The sequence below is a fragment of the Cololabis saira genome, chromosome 4 (assembly GCF_033807715.1).
Source record: "Cololabis saira isolate AMF1-May2022 chromosome 4, fColSai1.1, whole genome shotgun sequence".
Classification (NCBI taxonomy): domain Eukaryota; kingdom Metazoa; phylum Chordata; class Actinopteri; order Beloniformes; family Belonidae; genus Cololabis; species Cololabis saira.
The window spans coordinates 26,975,563-26,988,208 of record NC_084590.1 but is presented as its reverse complement, the minus strand read 5'-3'; the positions used below and the strand labels follow the sequence as shown (position 1 = coordinate 26,988,208).

Here is a 12,646-nt window from a genome sequence, read left to right as displayed (position 1 = left end):
GAAGTTCCTGTTGGCCAACCTAAGTACCTCTCCATATACAAGGCTGTTTTTTGCCCCATAAAGGTTCTTGAAGGCCACTTTTACAGGGCCGTTCCTGGTAATGGAGACACACACAAACGGCGCGGCTCCGAAAAATCTACCCAGAACTCACTAGTGGAAAGGCACCTACAGATGAAGTGGGAAAGGCTTAGAAGGACTCTCGATGGAAAGTGCTTTCTCTGGGAGCATGGAAGGAGGGGGACAGAGAAGCTAGCTCTACGTGTTTTATTATTTTAAATGTCGACAGATATGTTTAGTAATTGCTTACTTTATTATTATTACGTCAAAAAACAACTAGGACCAGAAAATACCACGTGTTTCTCAGTTATGCCTAGTGACACAGGACTGTCACAGGAGAGCTGGCAAAAGTCAAGTCTACTTTAGCGTCAAAGCATATGAGATGTTTCAGTATTTTATTTATATTAAATGTAGGGGATACAAAAAAAGAAAAAAAAGATAGCGTCTTACTTTACAACTGATGAACTGCGAGTAGATAGAAGAGGGAAAACGGATTTAATTTAAAAATGAGTCTGAAACCTGGAAAAGACACAATTTCTTAGTTACTAAAAAGTTCTTGATGTTCCCAGAAGTTTATCTTCTGTAAAGAATTCAAATCCTGTTTATTTCCAACATGTATCAATTTGACTGCTCAAACTGTGTTGACTGTAGATTGAATTTAGGTTCAGTTGACTGACAGGAGCAGTGCTCTCTTCAATAACGTAAGGCATCAACTTGCAGAAGCAAAAGCAGATTGTAAAATTGATTTACTCAACTATTTTTGTAAAAACTTTGAGTATCTTAAATGTAAAAGAAGAATAAAAGTTTTAATATCGAAATTTCATTTTTGGTGTTATTGATATAAGGTGCTCATGTTTAAATAAATAAAAACACCACACCAAAGGACTATAATGAAACTGTTCTTTATTGTCTTATAAGCAGCTAAAAAGGCACTTCAGACAACTTTTTACAACAGAGCTAGGCACTTTCCCCCCATTTATATTTATGCCTTAACAGTCAGTGGTAAACCGATAAAAATAATACAAAACCGGTGATCTTTAAGCACGAATGCAGCCTCTACTCCTCTAACACAGTGAAATGGCCTACAAGCAGAAATATTACAGTTCTTGTTTCAGAGACACACCCAAAAAAATATTTAAAAATGTTTTGCTGCAAATATTAAAATATTGGTGCATTCTCAGGATCCGCAGCACATCGAGACATTTTTTCATCCATACTTTCTCAGCCTACTTTATCCCAGTGGCCAAGTCACTTTTTCAGTTTGATGTATATTTGAAGATATTTATCAGCATTTGAAAGAAGAAAAAAAAACATTTGGACATCATGAAACAACCCTACATTCATCAATCATTTAATTACTTCCTCTAAAAAAGGAACAGTACAATGACTGAAATACAACGAACATATGAAGGTGATTTGTCTGGTGCCACGCTGCACGCCAACTTTATCTGCACAGCATTTGCATACTGTGAATCAAAGTGAATGTAGCTGGCAGCAACACACCCAAAACTAATGTGAATTTTAACATAAAAACAAATGTATGACCCTTTACTTCAGGAATAGATGGTCCTAGCTTTCGGCATATTTTGCGTGCTACACTGTGCACCCATGCGATTTGCACGTTTAAAAAAGTAATCACTCGATCAGACCCGAATCAATTCCTAACCAAACCCACTCCTATGATTCTGAATTTGGGTTAGAACAGGAAAAGCCCTTCTTCTGGTTCTGCTCCAGCTCCAGCAGGTAGAAACAGGAAACCGTCAAATAGTACTTGTTCCTTTAAGCTAGTCTTGTAGCCAAAGGTCAGCTCCTCTGAGGTTATAGATCTCATTTAGTGATATGTGCTATGACAGAGGGCATCAGTGAAGGTGACACGCGTTTAGCAATGGCTCTCTTATGATTTAAACATTTTGTTAGACGAGTCAGTTACTTTACGGTAACTAGTCGTCCTTTTTGTCTCCGCTATCTTGAAGATTCTGAAAGAAGATAATGAAAAAATAGTCAATATGAAGAATTATGAAATGCTAAATAAATGCATCACGGGGCGTAAAGACTTTGTTCATGAAAGAAAGAAATAATTACATAAAATGTTGTTTTTTTAAATACTATAGGACTAATGATAAATGGGAGGCTTCTTAAAATTCAATATACAGTGGAACTGGATGTCCCACCTGTTACAGCCTGTTTCATGTTAACTGGTTTAAATATAACTGAAACTGTTTTATTGTGGAGGTCAGTGACTCAGCTGGTCATTATCTGGATGTTTCTGAGCTTACCTGGAGCTGCTGATGTTCCTTCAGCAGCCTGTCATACTCCCTGGCGAGGCTATCCGCCTGCTTCTTCATGACATCTGCATCTGACTGGGACTTCTTCAGGGCTGGACAATAAATCATCACATTAACACAAGACATCACTCGTACATTTACCTGCTACAAGGCATATATGTAGCCAACAGTTGCTGCATGGTTATTCCTGTGGTTGGAATATGAAATCATGTATAGACACAATGTAAACGTGACATGAACAGGACAGCTAACCTTCGCCGGAGGTCTTCAGCTCATCTTTCAGCAGCCCTACTTCATTCCTTAACAACTCCATGCCCTCAGCAGTTGCCTTATCTCCCTTTCCTTCCATCAGAGTCTGAAACACATCAGGTTATATACATTTTAAGAAAAGTATGTTAAATATAGATATAAGAAATACTAATAACATTTCTGCATCTACAGTTGAAGTATGTGATCAGCACCCGGTGAGTTTTCTGGAATATTTTGTGTAGTGACATTACTAAGCATGAAATATTAGAACCATTGGACCAGTGAGTAACAATGAACCAAGTTTAAGCCGCACTGAAGCTAATGTAAACACAAAGCTGACAAGGACCAACGAGGCAAAATCTTCATCATGGGGAGTATAATGATGCACCACAGGCGTACTCTCCTAACTAAGCTGTGAGCTATTTTTTGTAACAGTTCAAGAGTAAGCTATCAATAATATTCAACATTAGAGCAGAGCGTGTCAAGCCTACCTGTTTCAGCATCTCGTTGTCCTTCATGTACTTCTCAGCTACCTTGTTAGCATTGTCAGCCTGCACTTGAAGAGCAGCCGTAGACCCGGACACAGATGCCAGCTGGTTGATTAAGGTGATCAATCGCTTCATAACCCTGGAAAAATAAACACTGGTTAGAGGAACCGTCTGATTCAAAGTAAAGATCAGAGGTTGCGAGATATGAAAACTGAGACTCACAGCCAGAGGAAGACGGAGAAACCAGAAATGTAGAGGTTCCTTTGGGCCCTAAACAGCTTCATGTGCATGTGGTCGAACATATTTGGTTGCAGCTTTACATCTGCCCCAAGTTCTTTAGCAGAGTATTTCCTCACCTCCCGAACCGCATCTAAAGGGTTTCAAACCAGAAATCTGATTGCAAGACGAAGCACGATCCCTTACATTACACTACAGTACACCATTGTTCTCATTATGCTCCAATTGCTAGCCCACAAAAAAACAAATACATGTTTTATTTTTAAATTTTTAAATAAATTAAAATCTATTTTTCCAAAGATTGTATAGTTTGTTTTTTTATTTTCAGCACATAGCCAGGTTGGCTCACATTATAACCTACTTTAATCGTGATACAATGCAATATGACTTCCAGAAATACATCAAATGTTCAGGCACTAAGTTTGAAAGTGGAAGGAATTAAGACTTTTTCGTTCTTACCAAGAAAGAGAACAATAAGTATGATGATCATGGTGAGAAACACTCTGTTCCAGAAGTTCGCCATGAAGCTCCAGATGCTCAGCTTGAGGATACGTTGCCATCTGCACAACCAATTGCAATAAAACAAGTCAGAATAACACTTCCAGCAGAATCACCAGGACTGACGGAATGGCGTGTTTAGGTGATGCTGTAATAATAAACTATTCAGAAACCCAAGTGCCAGTTTGACAAACCTCCTGGCTGAGATGAAGGGTAGGCAGAGGATGACGATGATGCCAATCTCCACGTACAGGAAGAGAGCCACTGCAGTCCACTGCAACGTCATTTCATCTGAAATTAACCAGAAACACATGAGCGAAGGAAACATTTGCGAAAAAAAAAGAAAAAACAGGAATTGAGCCTCATGTATCCCTTAATTAATTACGTACTGAAAATGCAGGTGTGGCTTTTCTAACTGAACACTATCGTCAGTATTCTGACTGCAGGTTTATGAAAGAAAATGATCAAATCTTCTCAGATTAATTCAGATATCCTCAATCCACGTTGAAAAGTTCACCCTAAACTCCTTTTACGCACTGGCTCAGGCTAATTCCTAAAATGGCAATCGAGGTAAACTTAAAATGTCATGAGGTAAGTATTCGTGTTACGATTCAGCTAAGACAAATAAATACATACACGACTTACCAGCAAAAAACGGCTAGATAACAGAGTGTGAAGTTTGTCTTGATCCTCTTCCTGCTCCAGCGTGTTTTGGCTCCAAATAGCTCGTTTAACGAGCTTCCGGTTTTGATTTTCATAATAAAACAAAATTGAAACAATTTGATGTTGCAAACGATAGCATAACTGAACTGTTGTGATTAATTCCTTAAGCCATACACGATATTATATTGACTTGTGTTATTATACCTAACTATCATCATTGGTATCGGACTGAACTGACTTTGTGCTCTCTCTCCTTTTCATAGTCGGCTAATTTCGGCTTTTACTATGAAAGCAAAGCGTGTCACTTCCCTGTTCAGTCCGATTAATAAAAAATAAATAAACCTTTCAAATGTTTAATCATTTTAAACAATTGTATTCTGTGCTGAAAATCTAAAAAGTAATCAGTAAAGAAACACTAGTACAAGTTTTATCTCTTCCCAAAACTCTGATAATGAATCATTGTATAAATAGTCTCTTAATTACTATGGCTTAATAAGGAGCTTTGTGTGTTACATAACTTCATGTAGCTTTTTATTTTTTATTTTTTATATGTTTTTATTGGCAGATTGTTTCCACAATACAGAGCAAAACAGATGAACATACCTTTTTTTTTCTTCTCCCTCTCCCCATCCCTCCCCCCGTGGTTATCATCATTAAGTTTCCCTTGGGAATAGCAAAAAATAAATACAAATAAACAAAAAATAAAACAAATAATAACAATAAAATTTAAAAAAATAGTAAATAAATAAAAATATACTAATACAGTGACATAAAAGTAGTAGTGGTGCAATGACTGTAAACTTAAATAAGAAAATAAAGTGAGAACAAAACCGAGATGGGTTATCTAGAGATTAATTATTATTTCTTAGATCAATAATTAGCAATTCCAGTAGTAGTCACAAGTTATACTAGTAAACACTTAAGTCGGAATGTTGTCATATATCACCTCCAGAGTTATATACCAATGTAATTGGGCTGTTACTATTTTTAGGGATAGAAAAATGAAAAACAACAAACAAGAAACAAAGACATCAGCTCAGTCCTTTGGAAGTACCCTCAAATTTTCAAAATAGGTAATAAATGGTTGCCAGCTCTAATACTGTTCATATTTCTTATACCTGATAATTGTGAAAACAATCCTGCCTGAATCTGAATTTCCATGTATTTTCAGTGAACAGCATTATCTACAGAATGTGTTGTTTGGAAAAAGGATTACTGTTTAGATGGGAAAATAAAGGAAGAAAAGACATGGGTAATAATTTCATAGCTTTGCATTTTTATTTGGCATTAAAAAACACAAAAAACAACCACCCCCCCATGAAAATTAAAATGAAACCCAGGTAGGGTATTTCAGAAAGAAGGTTTAACATACCCTTTAATAAACCCTGAAACGAAGATTTTGGTAACCTGCGTCAACCTGAGCTGTCTGTACTACAACACCGGCTATGAGTTAGATCAGTCAACTTCATGTCAGCTAACCCAGGGTTGTAAATGTTTTGGGATACTTACATAAAAATTTAAACAAATCCTAAAAACTACCCTTTACAGGTGCTTTATGGAAGCCAAGTAAGTGAGAAAACCTGCTTTCTGATATATCCCCTCCCAGGACACTTACAAATGTTTGTACATTTATGTTCCCAGATCGTGAACTGTCCCATATGTGTTCTGGAGATAATCTATTACAGCTGAGGTACTGGACAGAGAATTGAACACCTTTCTCTCAGGTTGGGAGCTAACCCTCTCCAGCATGTAGATAAGGTGGTGGTGGAAGCACGTGAATGGAGTGCCCTGTTCTATGGAGATGTCCACCCAGTCCCATATACACTCCAACGGAGTATCCTCATATCCAGCAAACATGGCAGGATTAGCAAGCAAGCCCCGCGCAGCCATCACACCTGATGAGGAAAGAGAAACACTGACACTCGTGCATCCATCACTGGGTGAATAAGGCTACCGGTATATTGTTGACACCAAACATACCATTGACACCAGTGAGATGGTGAGTGGACTCCACATCACGGAAGTACTTTATGTCGCCATTGGCAATGACTGGGACTGATAGACTGTCTTTGATTGTCTTTATGGCATCATAATGCACCGGTTGGTGGCGTTCCTCTGCTGTACGGCCATGGACAGTGATCCATGACACACCAGCTGATTCAGCCTTTTGACACAGATCCACCGTCTGCCTCAAGTCCTTGTGAATCCTGTGGGTGAAATAAACACTTCTTGTAAGAAGAACAAATATTAAAGGCATTTTTTTGAAAATACAGGATTTTATGTTTTATTTTTGCATTTTAAGATTTCTTAAAAATGGTAGTTTTCAGGGGCCCTGGACAGCTCAGTGAGCTGAGTGGGCACCACTTACAGAGCCTGTAGTCCTCGTGCAGACGGTGCAGGCTCGAGTCCCAGACCCCCCCCCGCCCTTTTCCTATCTACCTACTTTTCTAATAAATGCCACGAGTGCCACAAAAATCTTAAAAAATAAATACATTTTAAAAAATGTTACTTTCTTCAAAAATAATATATGGGGCATTCTCTGCTGCATGAGGACTATAAGGCCGCGTTCAGACTGCAGGCAAATATCCGATTTTTAGCCCATCCAGATTGAAACTGGATGACTCTTTTGAAGTCTGAACAGTCCCAAACCGCATGATATCCGATTTTTGCAAACCAGATGGACACCACCTCCGGGAGGTAGTTTCATATCCGATCCATATCTCATTTGGGCAGATGCGTCTCAGTCTGAACATCCAAACACTCAGATCGGATATGACTGTCCCAGACGCTCCAAACCACCCGCCCATTTCCAGTTGTGGAGCTACTCATCCTTTCACAGAGAGCGTACAATCTCTGATGTCACGTCAAAAACTATTATTTGTAGTTTGAGTGTTGCAAATTCACATTACAAATCATGTTTTAATAGCAGAAAAAAAGACCGCATTTCCACGTAGGTGCGGGTCGCCACGTACCCTACGCCGTAGGCTCTGCGTTGGTGTAACGCAGAACCATAAATCAGCCTTCAGTCGCGCTGTGAGCCTGAACCTGCAGCCCGTCAGCCCCTCTCCTCCTAGGAGGAGAGGTTATGGAGCGGGGCTGCCAGTTATTAATTGCTGGTTCGTTTTGTTAACTCTGAGCTTTGTTGGTTGGTTTGTTAGTTTGCTGGTGGTTTTGTTCTGAACACCTTTCTCTGTTTCTCATTTTGCTGGGACGCCGGGTCCCTCCGCCGATCACACAACTTTTGCTGTATGCGTTCATTTTTATGTCTAAAAATGATGCGCAGTGCCGACCCAATCAGAAACGGTACAGATATTTTGGGATTTTTTATAAAAGAAATACATGACTTCACACAATACACGCGCTGGGTGACGCCTCCGCTCCGACGTCATTGCTATGGCAACCCGTCAGATCAGTCAATGTGTGGCGCAGTCTGAACAGAGCCATATCCGATATGGACACTTGCTAAAAACAGTGTGGAAAGTCAGCCCTGAAAATCGGATATGAGAAGGAATCAGATATATATCAGATTTGCCTGCAGTCTGAACGCGGCCTAAGGATCACATGGCCTTAAATGCAACCTGAGAACTGCAAAACACCACGCGAGTGGGCGGCACAAGGGGTCAGCTGACCTGGGCAATTCCAATATCACCTCGAAAATGTAATAGAAGAAAAGTGTTGAAGCTGAGTTTTCCAATCGATATGACTTTAAGAAACAAGAAAAAAGAAGAGATTTTAGAGAAAATGGGATTATATACGTGTGGAAAGAAAAAACAAGACTTTGTGGAATTTGTTGCAGCTGCAGTGCAGAGGTATGTGGACCTGGAAGACGATAACCTTCCTGGTCCCTGAATGTTTTTAACAGGCGCCAAATACACAAATACATCGAGAAGGTCAATCTGTGACATCTGACTAAGATTTTATGAGAAACCTGCATCCATTGCAGCAGACATCGTGCCGGACCCTGTCATTCTTGTGGTCAGATTCAGCTTCATCCCAATCTTCCAGGTCATCATAACTCCACTCTGCAGTTGCAACAAAATCTGCCAACTCAGATTTTCTTCAAACAAGTATATAATACCTTTTGCTGTAAAATGTCCTCTTACTCTCCTTGATTTTCTGAAAGTCGCATCAATTGGTAACTCAGAAGTCCCAGGCCTGCAAACCCCCTGTGCTGATTCCTTCATGTGATGTTTTACACTTCTACACTTACTGTATGTAGTACACAGCTTGCAAAACAACAACACAACTTACAAAACACAGCTTGGAAAATGCACACTCCAAAGCTGACCAGTTTCCCTGCATACCCTACCCCTTAATGCAGTGGGCAACTACAGCAAGAGCCAGTCACAGCAATCACACAGCGGGCTTATGGTCTAGCATATTTGCCATAATTAATTTTGAAGTGGCATAATAAGCACTAACAACCACCATTTTACCAGTCTACAGTACATAATGCAGTATTTAATCTATATATATGTTATAATGTGATTTTTTTTTTTTTTTTTTTTTTTTTTTTTTTATAAATGGTACCATAATATTACAGTATTTACCTTATCTTGATGGATGTTGTGTAGTTTGGATTGTCCACTTGGTTTCTGACATGTCTTACCATGTCTTTAACAAGTTCAGGCTTGTTGATGAGGCATGCACCATACCCTGCTGACATAGCCCATCTGAAAACACAACTATGTTAAACAAATATTCATGCAAAGTTTTCACATATTCTCCTGATGGTACAGAGTTCTACAAAACGGTTAGATTATCCACTCACATTACCATTGGCGAATACTGGAACTAACATTCATCGAAACAGAAATACACGTTTATTCTATGCGCATAAGTCAAGTTTAATTATCTGTCATTATGGATATTAGCCCAAATTGTTTGCGGCCCACTGTCATTCGTTGCACCTCTGGGGACAGCCACAGTTTAGGTCAACTCCGTCTGAGAAAGGAGCCACCACGCTGGCTGCATCCCCCAGCGTCTGGGCATCATGGGCAGCAAACTGCACAACCAGGGGCCGGTCACCTGGAGAGGAATAGTCACAAACACTTCCCCTCACATCAAATGTCATCACATGTCTCAAATTAATGACACGCTTGAATCAAGGATGGTTTGATGAAAACAGGTTATCATTAAACTTACAAAAAACAAAATTTATGATTTTTAGTCATCGAAAAATTGAAAATGTGTCACTGTCTATAGATGGAGTAAATATCGAAAGAGTAAGTGAACTTAGATTTTTGGGTGTTGTACTGGATGACAAATTGACATGGAAAGCTCATATATCATATGTTAAAAAAAAGATTTCTAAGAGTATTTTTGTTCTGAACAAAGCAAAATATGTATTAGATTATAAGGCATTGCGAATTTTATATTGTTCACTGATTTTACCTTATTTCAATTACTGTGTGGAAGTCTGGGGCAACACATATACTAGCATTCTACATCCATTGTTTATCCAGCAGAAAAGAGCGGTGAGGATCATTCATAAAGCAGATTACAGAGAACACACCAACAGATTATTTATTAATTCAGGACTTATTAAATTTAAAGAAATAGTTGAGTTACAGACGTTATTAGTTATGCATAGGGCAAAAAGAAAATTATTACCAAGTAATCTACAGCAGTTGTTTGTTTTTTCAAATCCAGAAGATATAGAACATAGAAGGAAATATAATTTCAAACATCAGCATGCAAGGACCACTTTTAAGCAGATGTGTACATCGGTTGTGGGAGTAAAACTGTGGAACTCTACAAAATGATTTAAAGGAATGCACAAATTCACTTAGGTTCAAAAAAATGTATAAAGATAAAATATTTAAGTTATATGATCATGAATAGACTGGGAGTTAAGCAGTATTATTAATATCTGTGGTTGGTTCTATTTAAGTGTATATTTTTGTAAATATTGGTTACATTGACTGTTCTTTTTGTTTTGGTATTGAATAAGGGGCAGGTAACATAAGACTTGTCTTCATCCTGCTCCTTTTCGGTCATGGGTGTGTAGATTGACCACCATGCTGCTTTTAGCCACTATGCTCCAAAACTGTGGAACAGACTGCCGGAGGATCTGAGAGGAGCTGGAAATGTGGATATTTTTTAACGTAGACTAAAAACTCATCTCTTTGGTCTGGCTTTTATGTAGCATCACATTTTTATAGTTGTATTCTGTTTAACATTTTTTTTTAAAGGTATCTGTTTTATTTATTATTCTATCTCTTATAATGTTTTTATTTTTTTTTTATTGTTGTGGACTGATTATTTTTTAGCCTTAATCCTTGAACTTTTATCTTTTTATAAATTTTATATATTCTATATTGTATGTCAGGGTGCATTGGTCTCCCAGTTTTTTATTTTTTGGTCTCCCAGTTTTTATTTATTTGTTTATTATGCTTATTTTTCAATCAAAATGTCAAAGCACCTTGTATTTCATGTACCTGGATGAAAGGTGCTATATGAATAAAATTTGATTGATTGATTGATGCACGAAACGAAATAAATAAATAAAAGTACAGTCAATAATAACACGTTCAGATATCCTTGATTATTCAACAAGCTGTGCATTAAACAGCTGGTTGCCTACGTCCCTCATTTACAGGTACAATTGCAATGTTACAACTCACGTTCATTGGTGGTGAATTCGCTGTCTCTGGCTTTGTTGGATCTCAAGAAATCAGTAGCAACTATCATTGGAGTGAAGCAAATATCACAGTTGTACTTCCTCACCAGAGACCTGAACGCCAGCCTATCAAAGAAAAACACGGTCACGATGCTTTAGAGTGAAACTACGGTAAGATGTTCTTTAAAACAAGAAATATACGCTTACTTTGAATATCGAACCATAGGGGCGCATATTTTCACAACTTTTCCATTTTCAAACATGTCCATGATACCGGTGTTGTTACCGCCGGCAGTCTTCATTCTTCACAAGCTAACTGAGTAAATATCCAAGAAAACACTTGCAAATAAACAACTGCTTATGTCGTCTGACATCTATAAAATATTTAAAACACCAGTGAAAACGTACTATGTTAAACTAAAGCGGCATCGTGCAGCATAGCCGTGCCGGTGAAGCTGCGCGCCGACACGCCCACGTGACCTCTGAACTGTTACGTCATACCACACGCCGACGGCTTTAAAACATTTTTCTTTTTTAATCTTATTTTAACACCAACATAATTGTCACAACATGAATCGGGTACTTGGTGAATAAATAAATAAAACATGTGAAAAAGAATTAGTACCAAATGAGGGTGCTGTGACGTCACCAGGACGAAGGGACTACATTACTGGAAATTGTAAAGTGGACATTGCGCATACAGCCACAAAACGCAACATTCAGGTACTGGCTCACAAGAAAAAGATAAATAAAATGCATACAAATAATTTGAAATGAAAATGACCATCCAAAAATACATCTGGTAATACAATTATTTTTTTTTTACCTTGTCTGCACACATATTAATGGATAATACCATGCTGGTACAAACCTAAGGCATATATATGTGCATTGTTACTATATTGAATATATATACATACGCATACATACGCATACACATACATAATATACATATACAAACCCAGTGTTTTTTTGTTTTTGTTTTTTTTGGGGGGGGGGGTGACATCTGCTGCAGAGCAAGCATGCAGGTGAACAAGCCAATGTGTATGTCTATGTGTGCGTGTGCGTGTATGTATATGTCTGTGTGGCTATGTGTGTGTGTGTATATGTCTGTGTGGTTATGTGTGTGTATGTGTGTGTGTATGTATGTATATGTGTGTGTGTGTGTGTGTGTATATGTCTGTGTGGTTGTGTGTGTGTGTGTGTGTGTGTGTGTGTGTGTGTGTGTGTGTGTGTGTGTGTGTGTGTGTGTGTGTGTGTGTGTGTGTGTGTGTGTGTGTGTGTGTAATAGTCCTATCAAAGCTCCACCTGAAGTGTATCTATAGTGGGGGAGGGGGGGGGGGGGGGCAACCCCGCCACCCGCGAGACCAGAGGCCGACAAGGAAGAACCCGGAACTCAGGCCACCAGCAACCCCACAGAGGAAGAGAAGAGGGCGGGAGGAAACCCACCGCCAGCGAGGCCCGCCCCTCCCCAGCTGCAGCCGAGGAGACCCGCGGGCGGGGCCCCCACGACTACGGGAAGAGGCAGCCAGGGATCCCGCGGCGGC

At 38.9% G+C, this 12,646-nt stretch overlaps 2 protein-coding genes across 3 annotated transcripts; both read right to left on the bottom strand.

Moving 5' to 3' along the window:
- Positions 1–940: 940 nt before the first annotated feature.
- bcap29 (B cell receptor associated protein 29) lies at positions 941–4,538 on the bottom strand. Of its 2 annotated transcripts, none has more exons than XM_061719279.1 (8): positions 4,460–4,538; positions 4,009–4,105; positions 3,776–3,876; positions 3,302–3,449; positions 3,083–3,218; positions 2,595–2,697; positions 2,334–2,434; positions 941–2,033 (listed from the first exon to the last, which is right to left on the bottom strand). In XM_061719279.1, exons 2-8 carry the CDS (start codon positions 4,098–4,100, stop codon positions 1,998–2,000), a joined length of 717 nt encoding a protein of 238 aa, XP_061575263.1. In that variant the 5' UTR covers positions 4,101–4,105; positions 4,460–4,538; the 3' UTR covers positions 941–1,997. The 2 variants fall into 2 exon arrangements, with proteins under 2 accessions (XP_061575263.1, XP_061575264.1); XM_061719280.1 differs by lacking the exon at positions 4,460–4,538 and adding an exon at positions 4,204–4,435.
- A 1,195-nt stretch (positions 4,539–5,733) lies between these two features.
- Positions 5,734–11,559, bottom strand: dus4l (dihydrouridine synthase 4-like (S. cerevisiae)). The gene is made up of 6 exons (XM_061719278.1): positions 11,307–11,559; positions 11,104–11,225; positions 9,388–9,505; positions 9,028–9,150; positions 6,458–6,684; positions 5,734–6,372 (listed from the first exon to the last, which is right to left on the bottom strand). Exons 1-6 carry the CDS (start codon positions 11,399–11,401, stop codon positions 6,107–6,109), a joined length of 951 nt encoding a protein of 316 aa, XP_061575262.1. The 5' UTR covers positions 11,402–11,559; the 3' UTR covers positions 5,734–6,106.
- Positions 11,560–12,646: the final 1,087 nt, after the last annotated feature.

Bases quoted from the DNA above. Each gene is read 5' to 3' on its own strand.
- bcap29 (XM_061719279.1), bottom strand. From the start codon at position 4,100: ATGACGTTGCAGTGGACTGCAGTGGCTCTCTTCCTGTACGTGGAGATT. The intron at 3,877-4,008 runs GTTTGTCAAACT...TTGGTTGTGCAG, and splicing joins CCCTTCATCTCAGCCAGGAG to ATGGCAACGTATCCTCAAGC. The intron at 2,435-2,594 runs GTTAGCTGTCCT...TTTATTGTCCAG, and splicing joins GCTGAAGACCTCCGGCGAAG to CCCTGAAGAAGTCCCAGTCA.
- dus4l (XM_061719278.1), bottom strand. From the start codon at position 11,401: ATGAAGACTGCCGGCGGTAACAACACCGGTATCATGGACATGTTTGAA. The intron at 11,226-11,306 runs GTAAGCGTATAT...TTTCTTTGATAG, and splicing joins CCTATGGTTCGATATTCAAA to GCTGGCGTTCAGGTCTCTGG. The intron at 9,151-9,387 runs GTGCAACGAATG...TTGTGTTTTCAG, and splicing joins AACTGTGGCTGTCCCCAGAG to ATGGGCTATGTCAGCAGGGT.